The 14,884-nt window shown below is 36.4% G+C and overlaps 3 protein-coding genes across 5 annotated transcripts; 1 reads left to right on the top strand and 2 right to left on the bottom strand.

Annotated features, from left to right (window-relative positions):
- Nucleotides 1-1,716: 1,716 nt before the first annotated feature.
- LOC308705194 (SLC35A4 upstream microprotein) lies at nt 1,717-4,490 on the top strand (the record flags this gene model as incomplete). 2 transcript variants are annotated; one of them, XM_081390089.1, is made up of 3 exons in its annotated part: nt 1,717-1,907; nt 2,350-2,448; nt 3,427-4,490. In XM_081390089.1, the coding sequence occupies 3 exons, from the start codon at nt 1,896-1,898 to the stop codon at nt 3,616-3,618; spliced, it is 303 nt and encodes a 100-aa protein (XP_081246215.1). In that variant the 3' UTR covers nt 3,619-4,490. The 2 variants fall into 2 exon arrangements, with proteins under 2 accessions (XP_081246215.1, XP_081246214.1); XM_081390088.1 differs by lacking the exon at nt 1,717-1,907 and having other exon boundaries at nt 2,335-2,448.
- A 751-nt stretch (nt 4,491-5,241) lies between these two features.
- On the bottom strand, nt 5,242-9,054 carry cd74b (CD74 molecule, major histocompatibility complex, class II invariant chain b). 2 transcript variants are annotated; one of them, XM_081391810.1, is made up of 6 exons: nt 8,217-9,054; nt 7,140-7,300; nt 6,940-7,025; nt 6,148-6,175; nt 5,831-6,031; nt 5,242-5,704 (listed from the first exon to the last, which is right to left on the bottom strand). In XM_081391810.1, exons 1-6 carry the CDS (start codon nt 8,294-8,296, stop codon nt 5,658-5,660), a joined length of 603 nt encoding a protein of 200 aa, XP_081247936.1. In that variant the 5' UTR covers nt 8,297-9,054; the 3' UTR covers nt 5,242-5,657. The 2 variants fall into 2 exon arrangements, with proteins under 2 accessions (XP_081247936.1, XP_081247935.1); XM_081391809.1 differs by having other exon boundaries at nt 7,140-7,303; nt 8,217-8,401.
- A 636-nt stretch (nt 9,055-9,690) lies between these two features.
- rps14 (ribosomal protein S14) lies at nt 9,691-14,884 on the bottom strand. The gene is made up of 5 exons (XM_081389984.1): nt 14,820-14,884; nt 14,055-14,205; nt 10,052-10,213; nt 9,889-9,965; nt 9,691-9,795 (listed from the first exon to the last, which is right to left on the bottom strand). The coding sequence occupies exons 2-5, from the start codon at nt 14,201-14,203 to the stop codon at nt 9,728-9,730; spliced, it is 456 nt and encodes a 151-aa protein (XP_081246110.1). The 5' UTR covers nt 14,204-14,205; nt 14,820-14,884; the 3' UTR covers nt 9,691-9,727.

The raw sequence follows: 14,884 nt of genomic DNA, 5'->3' as shown, positions 1-14,884 counted from the left end.
GCATTTAAAACCCCTATATTGTATTGTTTCAATATCAAAATATGCTATTAGAGTTTATGTTATTATGTTATGCGAGGGATTTTTTATTAATTTGTAATCTAACAGCTTCATTAGACTTCATAAAACGTTTCTGGGAATCATCTTAAGATGTGATTTAATGAGATTAGCAAGCTAATGTTACTAAACACCGAGCGCGTGTTGTAAACACAATAATATGACTCGCACATGAAATATTATTATATTGGTCAGTAAAGAGCTGTGGGGTGTAAAGGTTTGTGGTTTGCGTTGTGTTGGTCCACCTTAATTCCTCCCGTCATGAATTCAAGCGAAGTCCGTCATCGTCCAGGCTCCGTTTGCATCATCACTCTGGACTGGTTGCCACGGCAACGACTTCTCTGTCGCGAGCGTCTGTCTGCTTCTGCAGCAGTCACAAATGGAGACGGGCGCGCGCGTTTATAATCAGTGGAATAGGCTGCTGTCACGATAGCATAGTGCCATAATTATATTTTATGTACATTGCAGGCCTATGTCTAAGCCACAGTTGATGTAGGTTATGTTGAAATATGAAAATTTCATACATTCTGAAAATAAAGCATAACCGCCCCAGGCTCAATTGTCTTTTGAATATGAAGTGCGCTTAAATGTATTGAGTGTGAACTTGTAGTGTACTTAAAATCTTAAAGGGATAGTTCACCCCCCCCCCCCCCCCAAAAAAAAAATCATCATTTACTTTTCCAAACCTGTATGAGTTTATTTTTTTCTGCTGAACACACACACACACACACACACACACACACACACACACACACACACACACACACACACAAAGATAATGTGAATAATGTTGACAACCAAACAGTTGACGGTAGACATTGACGTCCATAGTAGGAAAACAAATACTATGATAGTCAATGTCTATCGTCAACATTCTTCAAAATATCTTCTTTTGTGTTCAACAGAAGAAAGAAACTCATGCAGGTTTGGAACAACTTGAGGGTGAGCAAACGATGACGACATTTTCATTTTTGGGTGAACTATCTTATTTTCTTATTTCTACTATATTTTTAAAAAACTGTAGGTCAACTTGCAGACAATGTAATATTAATGAAATAAAAGCACCCATTTTATGATAGTTTCTCAACACACTTCAGCACACTATTAAAAAGTACACTTTGTAATAATGTCATTGTCAAGTATTAAATTATTATGTTTTAATGGGCCAAATCTTATGTCATGCTTTAAAGCACACTTATTTTGAAATATTGAGTAAAAGGTTGAAGGAAAGGTGGCAAAAACAACGGGAAGAAGAGAGGAAATGACGGAAGAGATTAGATGTGCAGGCATAAACAGGAGAGATGAGATGATAATATCAAGGTTAAGATTTGTACACACAAGACTAAACGGTACACTTTTAAAATGGGGATACATAATACACGAAGGAGTGAATACTGTGGGCAAAAAGAAACAGCATCAGAAAGAAGAATCCTGAAACAAAATGTATGCAAAGACAGCAGATAATCAAGTTTCAAGTCTGTTTTTATTTATAAAGCACATTTAAAAACAGCAAACATGGCTGACCAAAGTGCTGAACACAACAATTGTCTCTGACACAACACAAGGTAACAAGAAATTCAACCAAATCAGTGTTATAGTTGTCCTTTTCAATATCTTAATTTGTGGGAGAGGATATAAAAAGGGAAGGAGAATATGACATTCGAATCCGCACTCCATACCAATCGATGGCGGTAATTCCCCATTTCGTTGTTTGTCAACCGCCATTAAAACCTCAAAAGAAGAGAATGAGACAGACCAATGTAATCAAACTTAGAGCGCGATCTATATAAGTTTTAGGTTGCTCAATCGAGCGCAGAATCGCTGATCCCGCACAAGCAGTCATGGCGGACAAGGTTGGTGTGCCACCGAATTTAATTAGAATTTTTACCAGTCACTTTAAGTTCTGTATATTTGATACTGTTCTCGATTACTGTTTAGCTACTTAGTCATGGCATTTAGTGTCCGCGAAACAACGGAAAGAAAACAAATTCTGCAGTTCAGTTCAGTGTTTGAGTTAGCGACCCTGTCCAGTTCAGCAGACATCACTCTTACATGTGTTTTCCCTGTCACGTATATGTCAGTTATTATATAACCTGTATTTTATCCCTATCCCTAAATATATATATTTTTAATGAAACATGTAAGATAGAATTGCAATCCCTTTTCTGCTGGCACACCCGCGATGACTCATTCTGCTGACGGTCCCATCAACCACAACTATGATAATGATGATGGGTTTGTTTGTTTGTTTGTTTGCTTGCTGTACATTTCTCAGTCTTTATGTTTCTTGATCAGGATCCATTCCGGCAGCTGAAAGACCTGTCTCTGCTGAAAGGCCAGCTCGAAGACATTCAGCGTCGGATGGAGGATGAAGTTGGGGTTGGAATTCCACAGGCAGGACTTTATATTTTTGTCAAACACATTTTTTTTTTGTCGTATTATTTTATACATAAGTTAGAGTGTACAAATTAAAGTAATTACAAAATTAGGGTGGTTTACTTGCTTTGTGGATGAAATAGTGTTAAGGCACATTTTAAATCATTGTCGCAACAACGAACACTGTTAATCTAGCGTGGTTATATTTAATTAAAATAATTATAATACACATGAAAATGTACAATTCTCTAAATTACTTACTGACATTAAATCACTAAAATAAAAAAGTGAAAATAGTGGCTTCAATAAAAGCATAAACCATCGATTAGCAACCTCGTCGTTTACAGTTGGTCTGTCTTTTAGAAGTTATTGCTAAAAAATACGGATAGTTCCAGTCCTTGATTCTGATTGGTTGAGCCGCGTTCGAAGCCGTTGTAAATTACTCAACAAAATACACCGACCTGTGACCGCATTACATTAGTATTACTGCGCAAGTGCCGTTTGTGATACTTTGTTGCTGCATTGTGTTGCTTAGCAACCTCTTTGGAACTACACTGCTTGGCGGAGGAATAAATGTGTTATAACGTTATATTTTTTTGTTGCTGGTGTTTATTTTATGAATAAAATTAATATTTTTATGGAGTAACCGGTTTATAAAAGCAATAAAGCCGTGTTTTACAGTGGATTTAGAACAGCTAAGGGGGTTTTAACAACGTCCCTTAGCTGTTCAAAATCCACTGTAAAGCACGGCTTCGCTTGGCTTATTGCTTAATTCTCTTATGGAGAGAAAAAAAATGAATGGTATTTTTACTTTTGGAGGCCGCATTATACAGCTGCTCTGCTTTCTAGATTGCCTCTGTTGGAAAGTTGCGGAAATGCAATAGTAAATGTAAGTTAACCCCGTAAATGTGAAAAGGGTCTGTAAGATCACTTGGCTTAATGAAGTTCTTTGTTTTCTCTCTCACTCTCCGTCTCTTGCCCTCTTCCTCAATCTAGGGTGGAAGTGTGCTCAGTTCTCCCTTCCTCAAGGGCTTTTTGGCTGGGTATGTGGTGGCGAAGCTCCGCTCCTCTGCGATCCTGGGAGTTCTTGTAGGAACCTGTACAGGCATGTACGCCGCTCAGAGCTATCAAGTGCCTAACATCGAGCAGACCATCAAAAACTACTTCAGCTCATTCAAGAAGAGATAGAGGGAGCCATATAAAACAATCTCAGAAAAACAATGCCTCTTTCAAGAACTTCAACATGTACCTCCTCAACTGAGGGTGCCACTCATCAGACCACAGAATAACTGGATATATTTCAATGACACTTTGTGTATATAAAATAATTGAGCTTCTCTGGTTTGCAGTTTTATGCTGTTTTCTATTTATAATTGATGAGTGCTGTGTTTTTATATAAACCCAAATTCCTCATGATGACGCAAATGGCCAAAACTTTGTTATCAGTCCTTCATAATGCTTCTGGTGTTAATGTTCTGTCTGTTACATGAATATCTTTTGCCAAATATGCACTAAAACCGGTGAACAATCAGGCCCAACACACTCTGTAAATAATGTCTGGCATTGAACAATTCCTGTACCTGTCAAATATCAGATGTTGCTGGACTTGAGTTGCTGAAATGTTTGATATAGTTTTTTGGAATAAATATATGTTGCACTTTACCACTCTCTACTCTTCCACTTCTGCTTGTAATGAATAATAATGGAAGTGAAATAGAAAACAGGAAGTAGCCCAACGAGAGCATGAAAACTAATTCGTACGCAGTTGGTTTTCAGATGCAGTATTAAATTCAAGTGGTATGTTTTTAAAGTGTAATCCATATTGTAATGCATCATCTTTCTATGTAAAGAATTATTTAAAAACAGTAGTTATCAATATTGAGTTTTTTTTTTCTTTGCTTGATGTTCTTTTGTTTCGGCTTTGCGCTTGTTACCATAACGCGTGATCTGTTTTTGAAGAGATTCTTTTACATACTTTGCATGCAAGCTATTTTTTCCAAGAATTTCTGAAAATGTTCTATTTTAATGAATAAAATCTCAAATTGCTCTCTATAGAAAAATGTATGCGAAAAGTTCATTTATTTATTTTTGTAGAAAAAGTTCAAAAGAGTCCAATCACCTTTTAACCCTTGAGTAACTGAACTGACCAGTGTCAATGTTGCGGGTCAATTTGACAAATCGAAAATACTGGTTAAGCTAGGATATATATATATATATATATATATATATATATATATGAATCTTTTGACATTTCAATATGAATATTTATGAACATTTTGTGATTTTCTCATTTAAGGTCATGAACATGCCTGCAATGTTTTGACATTGAGGTGTTGTGGGATGCATGTAAAAAAAATTCTGCCGATATTTATGTTGACGGGTCAATTTGACACACAACTTCACGGTTATTCACAGCTGCACAGACCCAAAATTAAAAATATATATATATTTTTATGTCAGTTTCTCACCTAACCCTCTGAGGGTATTTGAATTTCCATTTATGCATTTGGCACACGTTTTTTTTTCAAAGAAATGTACACTGTGTTGAAGGCGTATCAGTTCAAGATTGTTAATTTCACTGGAAATTGGAACGCATGATTTTGCCGTTTCTGGAGCCATGCTCTACTGTTTCAGCTTCAGCTTTGAGTGTGTGTGTGTGTGTGTTTGCTCTAGCCCTAAATTATGCTTGCTAATTTAAAGATTCTAAAATATTTGCAAGTATCCCTTGGGTCATGGAAATTCACATCAAACGTAGCCTTTGCCATACAACTTGAAAGTACAAGTATTTCTCCAAAACAAACAGATCACACAAATGGTTAGCAATTAAGTTTATTAGCCATCTTTGTTAGCTATCCATCATCCATTCTCTATCCTTCCATATAATAATTATCTCTCATCATCCACTCTACGAATATTCAATTAAAGGTAATTAAATGTTACTTTAGCTGTTAGTTAAAAAACAAAAACAATAGTACAATTCTATAATTAAAGTGAAAGATTTTTATAAAAGGTCAACACTGCTACAGATGATCTATTAAAGTCTGTAATTATTACCAGTACAATACGAAACACAATGAACTTTTAGATTTTCATGACAGCAAAATATCTAGCTAAGATGCTTACCTCAAACCAAGCTATGAATCTAAAGTAAATGTGAAAGTTCAGCTGTAAAAGTTAAAGATAAAGACACCAGAATATGATATTTAAGAAGTCTTCACTGCTCTTCTTCAGTGGCCATCTTCTCCCAGCAGAGGCTCCGTCACCTTTTTATCAGCTAAAATAAAGAACAGTGACGCATGCTTTAATATCAGAGCTGAGTACCTTTAAAATATGACAGAATTGTTATAATTGTCATTTTTGGGTCATTTTTCTCATCTATGCCACAGTATTCAGCTCATACCGGGGCACTGAACAGGACCCTTGGCCAGAGAATCAGGAGTCTGAACGCCGTTCTTGTCCACACACCAGCACCATTCAGTCTGATCCCAGCACTGCTGGAGCTGGTAGTCCCCGTTCTCATCACACCTGGGGCGGAAGGACGGCAGGGAGCTCTTGGCCACCCCGGCGGCCTCCTTCAGGCACTGGGACAGGACACTGGGCTCTGTGGGACACGAATGAACAGAGCATACATGAGTGTGTGTGTGTGTGTGTGTGAGCAGAGGACATACAGATGCTGAGAACTAAATCTGGTGTTTGACAATGACAATATCTTGATACCTGGTTTGGCAGATGAGGAAGGGGAATCCTGAAATATAGAAAAAACAACACATGAGCTGTAGATGGCAGGATTTATATATTGTATGTTTTTATATTTTTTATTGATCATTTCCTGTTTCTACACTACCGGTCAAAAGTTTGTAATAAATGCTATTTTTAAATGTTTTTCTTATACTTCCAAGAATGCATTTATCAAGAAAGTTCAAAAGAATAGCATTTATTTAAAATAGAAATCTCCTTTTAACATATAAATGTTATTAATGTCTTTTCAGTATGTCGTTGCTGAATAAAAGTATATTAATTTCTTAATATTTTATTTCATTTCGTATTTTTTTCATTTAAATAATCTTGCTTACCTCAAAAAATTCCAAAAAAATATTAATCAGCAAAAAACTGTTTTCAGCATTGATAATAATAAGTATTATTAATAACTGAGTAAATTTTAAATCAGCGTATTAGAATGATTTCTGAAGGATCATGTGACACTGAAGACTGGAGTAATGATGCTGAAAATTCAGCTTTGCGTCACAGGAATAAATGACACTTTAAAATAATATTAAATTAGAAAATTACATTTGAATAAAATTTCCCTATTTTAGTGTATTTTGATTCTTTTGAATTCTTTCAAAAATATTAAAAAATTAATTATCGGAAACTTTTGACCGATAGCGTCACACTTTCTAAAGCAAACCCGTCTGAGCCCTAAAACTTGATTTGATTTTCGGACTCGATCCTGACACCACGTGGCCGCCATTTCACATTACAACACGATCAAGAGGAAATGAGCTTTACCTTCTCTTTGGTCGAGTCGTCAAGAGTCAGAGCGAGGGAGCTCATAGGGAGCTGCATTTTCATGGGGACACCCTGATTGCGCATGACTGCACAAAAAAGGGAAGAAAGCCAGAGTTAATAGGACATCTATGGTAATGAGTTAATGGTGACTGAAATGGTAGTCTGAACGGAAGCCCATAAGATGGTAATAGTTCTCTGACCAAACTTTTGGCTGAGCTCATGAAGGCGGTCGTTGCGTCTCTCGAGGGTGTTGAGCTGCTCTCTGTGGTTGTACACCATGTAAGCGGTGAAGGCCTGACCTGCGATCAGTATTCCAGCCAGCAGAGTCACTCCTGCCACCTTCAGGGCCTGACTGTTAGATCTGCTGGCAAACAGAGAATTATTTAGAAATGGTTATATTCTGAGATTTCATAATGCACCTTGTTTGTTTGTGTTGTTGAAACTTAATGATAACATAAAAATAAAAACAAATTTAAAATAAGAGTGACATGCTGAGGTGGCGGCGTTTAGCAACAACACGAGCAGATTATAACAAAGACGCCCGGATTAAAACTGTTCTGTGTCAAGTGGACAGTCGTTTGATGAACTTCGGTTTACATTATTCAAAACTAAAAACAGTCTAGATCTAGAAAACAGAATAATAGAGCTTGGTCATTTAAAGGGACAGTCCAACCAAAATTGAAAGTTTTGTTCCAAACCTGTATGAGTTTCTTTCTTCTGTCGAACACAAAAGAAGATCGTCGGTAACCAAACGGTTGATGGACATTTACTGGGGAAGTCAATGGGTGCAGTCAACTGTTACCGACATTCTTCAAAATGTTTGCTTTTGTGTTTAACAGAAGAAAGAAACTTATACAGGTTTGGAAAAACTTGTGGTTGAGTAAATGATAACAAAAAATATTTTTTGGGGGGTGAAATATCATTTTAAGTTGTATTGAGTTGTGAATACGCAATGTGTGCAATGATGTGATACGCAGAAACAAAAACATTGCGATGACAAAAAACGCTTATATTTCTTACACAACACATTATAGCATATTTTTTATGAAGCTCTGCGAGTGAGGAGTTCAAATGTATAGTGATGTTTTACGTTTTTACACAAATGTTATGCTTATTTATGGAAGAAATCAATAAAAAAGTAAAAAATAAAAAAAGCTCTCTACCAATCAAGGTATTTTCAACCACTTAGCAAATTTAGTTGACCTATATTTAGCATGTATAATTGAGAGAAACCAAGATTTGTTTCTAAAAGAAATAAACCCCCAAAGTGTCCTCACCCTCCCTGAGATCCCATGTTGATTGAAGTCTGCTCGCTCGGAGCTCTGAGAAGCGGTCCGTCGGTGCTGTCGGTGGACATTTCTGATTTACTGTCAGGAACTTCTCAAAATGTTGGTAATTTGATCAGGGGATTTTTTATAACAGCTCTCTAATATGAAAAAGTGAGAACTGAGAGTCTTGCAGTGTGACACTCGGATGAAAGTGTCTACAGAGCAGATTGAGGTCGTTATTTCATTGGATAAGACGCGCTGCATCATCAGTTGTCAGACAAACGTGGACTTGAATATACTGTTCCTCCTGTCTCTCATACTAGCCTCATGCATTCATTTGGCGAATTTCGAAGTGCGATTTTCAACATTTTAAGGAAATCTGTCTAATTTTCGAGGCTCAGTCGATTTCGTGAGATTTATCTCATGGCGCCTCTTGCACAAAAAAACAAAAACAAAACACGTTTGAAACATACTTACCAAATATAAATGTACAATAAAGCCATAAATAATGACAGTACTTATATTTTGTTAATGTCTGACACGGATCATCATAATTAAACCAGATATAGTTAAGTTTCTATTTTAAATGATTAAAATTACATATTAAAGTGCAACTTTCACTTTCACTCATCTTTGTCCCGTGTTCGGTAAGTTACTCTAAAAAAATTAATGAATTACTAGCCATTAATTATATCTTCAACAGTTTAATTAGATTACTGTACTAATTACTCTAAAAAGTATTGCATTACTTATTTTTTTCGAAATCCCATATCAACCTCGACCAGTTGAACAATACAGGAAAAGACATGCAACTCCTCTTTCAATTCCTTCAAATAAACTATTGCATAAATGATTATGGTTATATAAAAAAAGAAAAAGATAAATTTTAACATGACGTTGAATTTTGATGTTTAATCCACTATTGTTTTATATAGAATTGATCTATAGTCTATATACAGTATTTAATGTAACTACATCAAAGCAACTAATTAAATTACAAAAAAATTAAGAGTAATCCCTTGCTTTACTTTTTCAAGAAAATTAATTAAATTACAGTAAACACACCCAACAGTTTGTCTCCCAACTCGGTACAGATGTACCCAAGGACATTTAAAACCACTCAATTAGAGCACAATACAGGTTTTATGCAAGTGTCATACTTTGCAGTCTGATATTACTAGTAGGCGAGTCTAAAATTTCAAAAAACATTTTAGTTTTAAACTTTTTGCAGTTCGAATCACATCTTCAGTCTCCGTGCCTCTTTAAATACTTTCTGCAATGAGGAAATTAAATGTTCTGGCATAATCTGAATAAGGATGTTTTCTTGGTATTCCCCTAGCATTCATTCATTTGGTTTCAAAACACCAGAACATTATCCATTAAACCGGTTAGACATGTATAATCAGCTAAAGGAAGCCAAACACGGGAATCAATACAATCACAAGAACTCAACTTGTGCTTCAGTGAAGACAGGAGGCAAAAGTATTATTTGACACTTTATTCTGAAAAAATCCAATAGTTTACAGACGACGTCCACGACGACCTCCCTTTCTGCGGGTGCTGTCTGATGGAATGGGGGTGACGTCCTCTGGAGAAGAAAGTGAAAGTGAATGAGACTTCCTCATGGAAAACTATTTTATAAGCCACTGAACAAAGATCAGTCTTCATTAGATAAACGTACCGATACGGCCGATCTTCATGCCAGAGCGAGCCAGAGCCCTCAGGGCAGACTGTGCCCCTGGTCCAGGTGTCTTGGTTCTTAAGGGGAGGGGGGAAAAGGAGCAAGTAAATCATGATGCAAGCCCATGTTCTTCATTCCCATAACCCCACACCATGACACTCACCTGTTTCCACCAGTGGCCCTCAGCTTGATGTGCAGGGCAGTAATTCCCAGCTCCTTGCACCTCTGAGCCACATCCTGAGCCGCCAACATAGCAGCATAAGGAGAGGACTCGTCTCTGTCGGCCTTCACCTTCATCCCACCAGTAACACGGCAGATTGTTTCTCTGAAGATCGAGAGGAAGGAAAACTCAATCAGAAGATTATCACCAGGATGCAACATCAAAAATCACATGAAAAGATTTCATTCACCCAAAAATGAAGAGTCAACATCACATGATAAAAAAAACAACAAACAAAATAAAACAATAGGCCTGTGTAAGAGGAAGACCAAAATTAAAGTCACTGAAGACCAGGGTTTTTATGGCGAAATGTGCAAGAACCATAGATGTTTAATGTAACTTCATCTCATGTCCACATGCCATTGATATAAAACCTTGTGTGATGAATCTAATGGCCATATTTAGGATATCAAATATTTGAGAACTAAAGGAAAAGGCAAATTGTTAGTGTGTGCAACAGCAAGTTCTGGAAGTACAAATCATCCCATTCATTCAATTCAAACGGGGACAAATTTTTCTTAGCAATATACACTTTATTAGCCTGCATTATTCCAACAAAATAGATAATAAATAAATCTATATCTTTATCTATATTATATAAATCTTGTGGCAACAGTCAGGTTCCAGAACACAAAACATTCATTTTCTCAATGGGAATGTTGATTTTTAACAAACACTTAAATGCCTTCCTCTTTCCCCACCGTTTTCTACAAAATTCACAAAGTTTTCCATCATTTATGACAACACTTCCCTGCCATGGACAATTTTCTGGCAATGCATGTTTTCACTGTTATACAGTAGGGGGCGCTATCACATCTTATGAAAGATTACTGAATCTCCTGATCAAAACACAGGTGAAGAATAAGTAGAAACAAGCTTTATGAACATTACTTATGCATGTAGTATTTTTGACAAAAGCTTTTTTTTTTAAATTAAACTTTAGATATTGCATGTTCAGATATTCATGCAATAAAATACTCTGGGGGGCCATAATAATTGTGAAAATTATATATATAAAAAAAAGCTGGCAGTGGCTGGCGACTTAAAACGCTGGCGGGGAAAGAGTTAAAGAGAGAGCTACGAGGTTGTTTATTAAATTTTTAACACCATGTTAGCATTGACGCTACGTGCATGGCAAACACAATCCTTAATTTAAATTATTATAGAAAACATTTCAACTTGACATAATATAGAAAATCTAAAATTATAGAACATTCGGGTTATACATTCCGAAATATTCACTGTAACAGGGTTTCTGCAGGTTTTCTGCAGTCAAATTTAAGACCTTTTTAAGACATTTTAAGACCATAAAGATTGAAATTTAAGACCTACACGACGCATTATCCAAGTTAGATAGTTACCTCGGGATCATTAGAGTATCTATCCATCTATCTTTCTATCTATCTAGGATTATCTGATGTGTGTGTGTGAGAGAGAGGGAGATTTTTTTTAGAAAATTGTACTTTTGCATATTATACTGTAAAAACACAATTATTGTTGTTTATTTTAGTTGATCATAACTAGAGAGGAAATTATGAGATGTTTAAAGTGACCAAAATGATCACGGTTATCACAGAATCCTGTTTTAAAAAGTATTAATACTACAGAATGAACTCAATTCAACAAGTTTTATGTCGAAAAACAGCAAATAACAAATTGATTAGCATCAATATGCACTTTTTGTTTACGTAAACATTAAAATACCATTAAAAGTGATGGCCAGATTTTAAAAGAGTGTCTTGCAACTGTATCTTGTTATCTACTAACATGTACAAGTTCAAATAAAGTGTTGACAAAAAAGGTTTTATACAAAGATAAACCTCATATTTCAGCCTTTAAACTATTTTTAGTTTAATTTTTAAATAATAAAGTCAAAAAAGATAAATTACTGACATTTACACATTAGCTTATATTTATTAGTAGTGTTTGGGTGCACCCCCATCCTTCATGTTGACTGAGCTTTCAATGTTGTTATGGAAAGGGGTGATCGGTTGGTTTCTGTCACATGACCTGTGGTGCGGCATTCTGAAAAGTTTAGATTTTTTTCATCTCGTTGCGCCTGGTAAAAAATTGGCGCGTCGCTTCAATTATGAGCGCGCTTCCCGCGCGCCTACATTTGATCAAACTTGAGCGCGCAAAAGACGCGATATGTGAACGGCCTCATATCAAGCCACGAGCTATTGGTAGCACGCGAGCGACGTGTTGGAGACCCCTGCTAGAGCTCTGCTTTGTAGGCTACGACTACATACTTTTTTGCTACTTTGTAATAACTTTCTGCGGCCAGCGTTTCTGGAAATAACCGAGGGTAAACACTTTTTTAGACCTGACTAAATGAAATTTAAGACCTAGGATGAAAATCTGGCCGTTTTTTAAGACTTTTTAAGGCCTTAAATTTAAAGTTCAGAATTTTAGACTTTTTAAGACCCCGCGGAAACCCTGTGTAAACATGTTTTTAAAAAAGCATTTTCTAGCAGTACCATAAAAATTACAGACCAACAGAATATGTTTAAAGGATAATTCCCTTATTTAGCACTATGAGTCTCTTTTCTGGTTTGTTTTGGATGAACTAGAGTGGTGGACGTAGAAATTGACGATGGGTCCTGTCTCGACTTTTTGACTCGTTTAGAAAAGAGACTCATAGTGCTAAATACCAGAATTATCCTTTAACAGTCAAAGGAACTTGACACGAGAGACAGTGGAACTTCACCAATCGTTAGAAACCCATGTGTAAGTCTTGAGTGACCCAGTCGGCACCTAGTGAAGACAACTTGGTCATGTGTTGATTTGAAGTTATGGAAGTTCTTTATATTGGGGTTTATTTCATACGGGTTATTTTATATTCGTCCCATTCCCTCTGCCACTTGTTAGTGATGTATAAGCTAATTATCAGCCTGAAATTAGGTGGTATTTGGCAGTCAGCTTCTTCATCCCTGCTGGCAGCCGTGTCCGCTCTCTCATTACCAGTCAGTCTAATGTGGCTACGAGGCTGTTACACCATAATATTCGCTTCTGCTGAAGCCGTTAGCCCGCATTATTTCAACTTAACTTTTGAAAAACTATATTACCCCTGATGTAGTACAGAAAAATCCACCAATCAGAGTCACCACAATCAAAATACACAAAAAAAAGTCCTTTATCTCCTCACACGAATCACTGCAAATAACGTAATAGTCACCCTACACTCAAAATTCTTATTTGTATACAAATTTTGCAAAACCATATACGTGTGTGTATTATATATATATATATATAAATAAAAAAAATTAATAGTTTTATATTACTCCATTTAATTTGAATTTGCAATGCTTGATGGGATTGTAGTTCTGTTCCTCACTAAAGCCATACACTAATGTAAAAGTCTTGCTCCTTTGTCTTTCCGTCCGGTTTTCAAATACTTTTAACTTCAAATTAAAATTGGGAATATTACGATTCACCTCGTAAGCTGGTTGGCTTGGTTCATGGCTTATAACGCTTTTAAGAATACTTTTTTTTTTTTTAACCCTATGAGAAAAGTGAATGGACTAATTTCTGGAACTAAGACTTCAAAAGTGGACAGGAACAGTTGCCCTCTTTAATGGTTAACATTTTGGCTTGTTCATCACACAAAGCTAAAACGAAGGGCTTAACATACATATGATATGAATACATATGATTATGATGCCTAATTTTGGAGCTTGACCATCCCAGTCTACTTTAACTTATTACACAGAATAAATATATTATTTGTGGTGAAAATCATACAGGTTTGAAATGAGAGGGTGACCAAGTTAAAACATTGACTGAGTAAACTACAATAAGGGCTGAGAAATTAACAAAATAGTTTAACATATCAATGTAGTTTTCAATGTACACTTCCCTGCGCATTAAAAAAAAAAACAATTGTTTTGCTGGTATCTGTGTTTTTAATTTGCATAGAGATTTTAATCCACATTTTAGGGTCACTTACTTGCCGGAGAGGTCAGTGACATGCACAAAGGTGTCGTTGAAGGATGCGAAAATGTGGCAGACTCCAAAAACATTCTCGCCTTCGGCAACCTGAGGTCCCAGACTGATGACCTGCTCTTCCTTCTTTTCCTTACCCTTGCGAGGTGCCATAGCTGAAACACACCAATGTTCAACAGTCAGGTCAACATGATATGAAAAACACCCAGCGTCTCATAGTAAAGTTGAACAAGGTCTCTTTTATTGACATGCTCTTCTAATGCCTTCGCAAAGACCTGCGCGTTTAAACTAGTTAGTCATAGCATTATAAACTGACTTAATTCAACGTTAACTGCTGACTATTATCATGAAATGCTAAGAGAAAAAATCTAGAAAGGCCAAAGGATCCACCGACATGCATTAGACGCCAAAGCTGCGTTAACAAACCTAGAGCACGTTCAGCATTAAAACGTTTCAGATATCTTTAACGAAGACGTTTGATTTGTGCGAGAAACTAAGCTTATTTCCCCACACATACTGTAAATCAGTCCAGTGTATCTGTAACTGTAGCGGCTCGTGCAGCGGCGCTGGGGCAGACCAATATGGTGCAGGACCCCGCTACAGCAACACTGATAATCCGCTTAAAATACTGCATTTATCACCATTTATGGGAGTAATATCACGTTTTACTGGTGCTTGAGATGATTGGGGACGTTACAGAAGTTCGATATTATATTTTACACTTTTTATAAAGGTAGGATTTATACGGATTGTAACAGTGTTCTCTTACCTATGTGTGTCTCTAATCGAGGCCGAAACAGGAAAGGAAAGAGAAATCGCTGCCGGGGTGAAAGT

Source organism: Scardinius erythrophthalmus (genome assembly GCF_964197995.2).
Source record: "Scardinius erythrophthalmus genome assembly, chromosome: 17".
In the NCBI taxonomy this organism is placed as follows: Eukaryota; Metazoa; Chordata; class Actinopteri; order Cypriniformes; family Leuciscidae; genus Scardinius; species Scardinius erythrophthalmus.
Note: the sequence above shows the minus strand (reverse complement) of the source record. Positions and strands in the feature narration are given on the sequence as shown.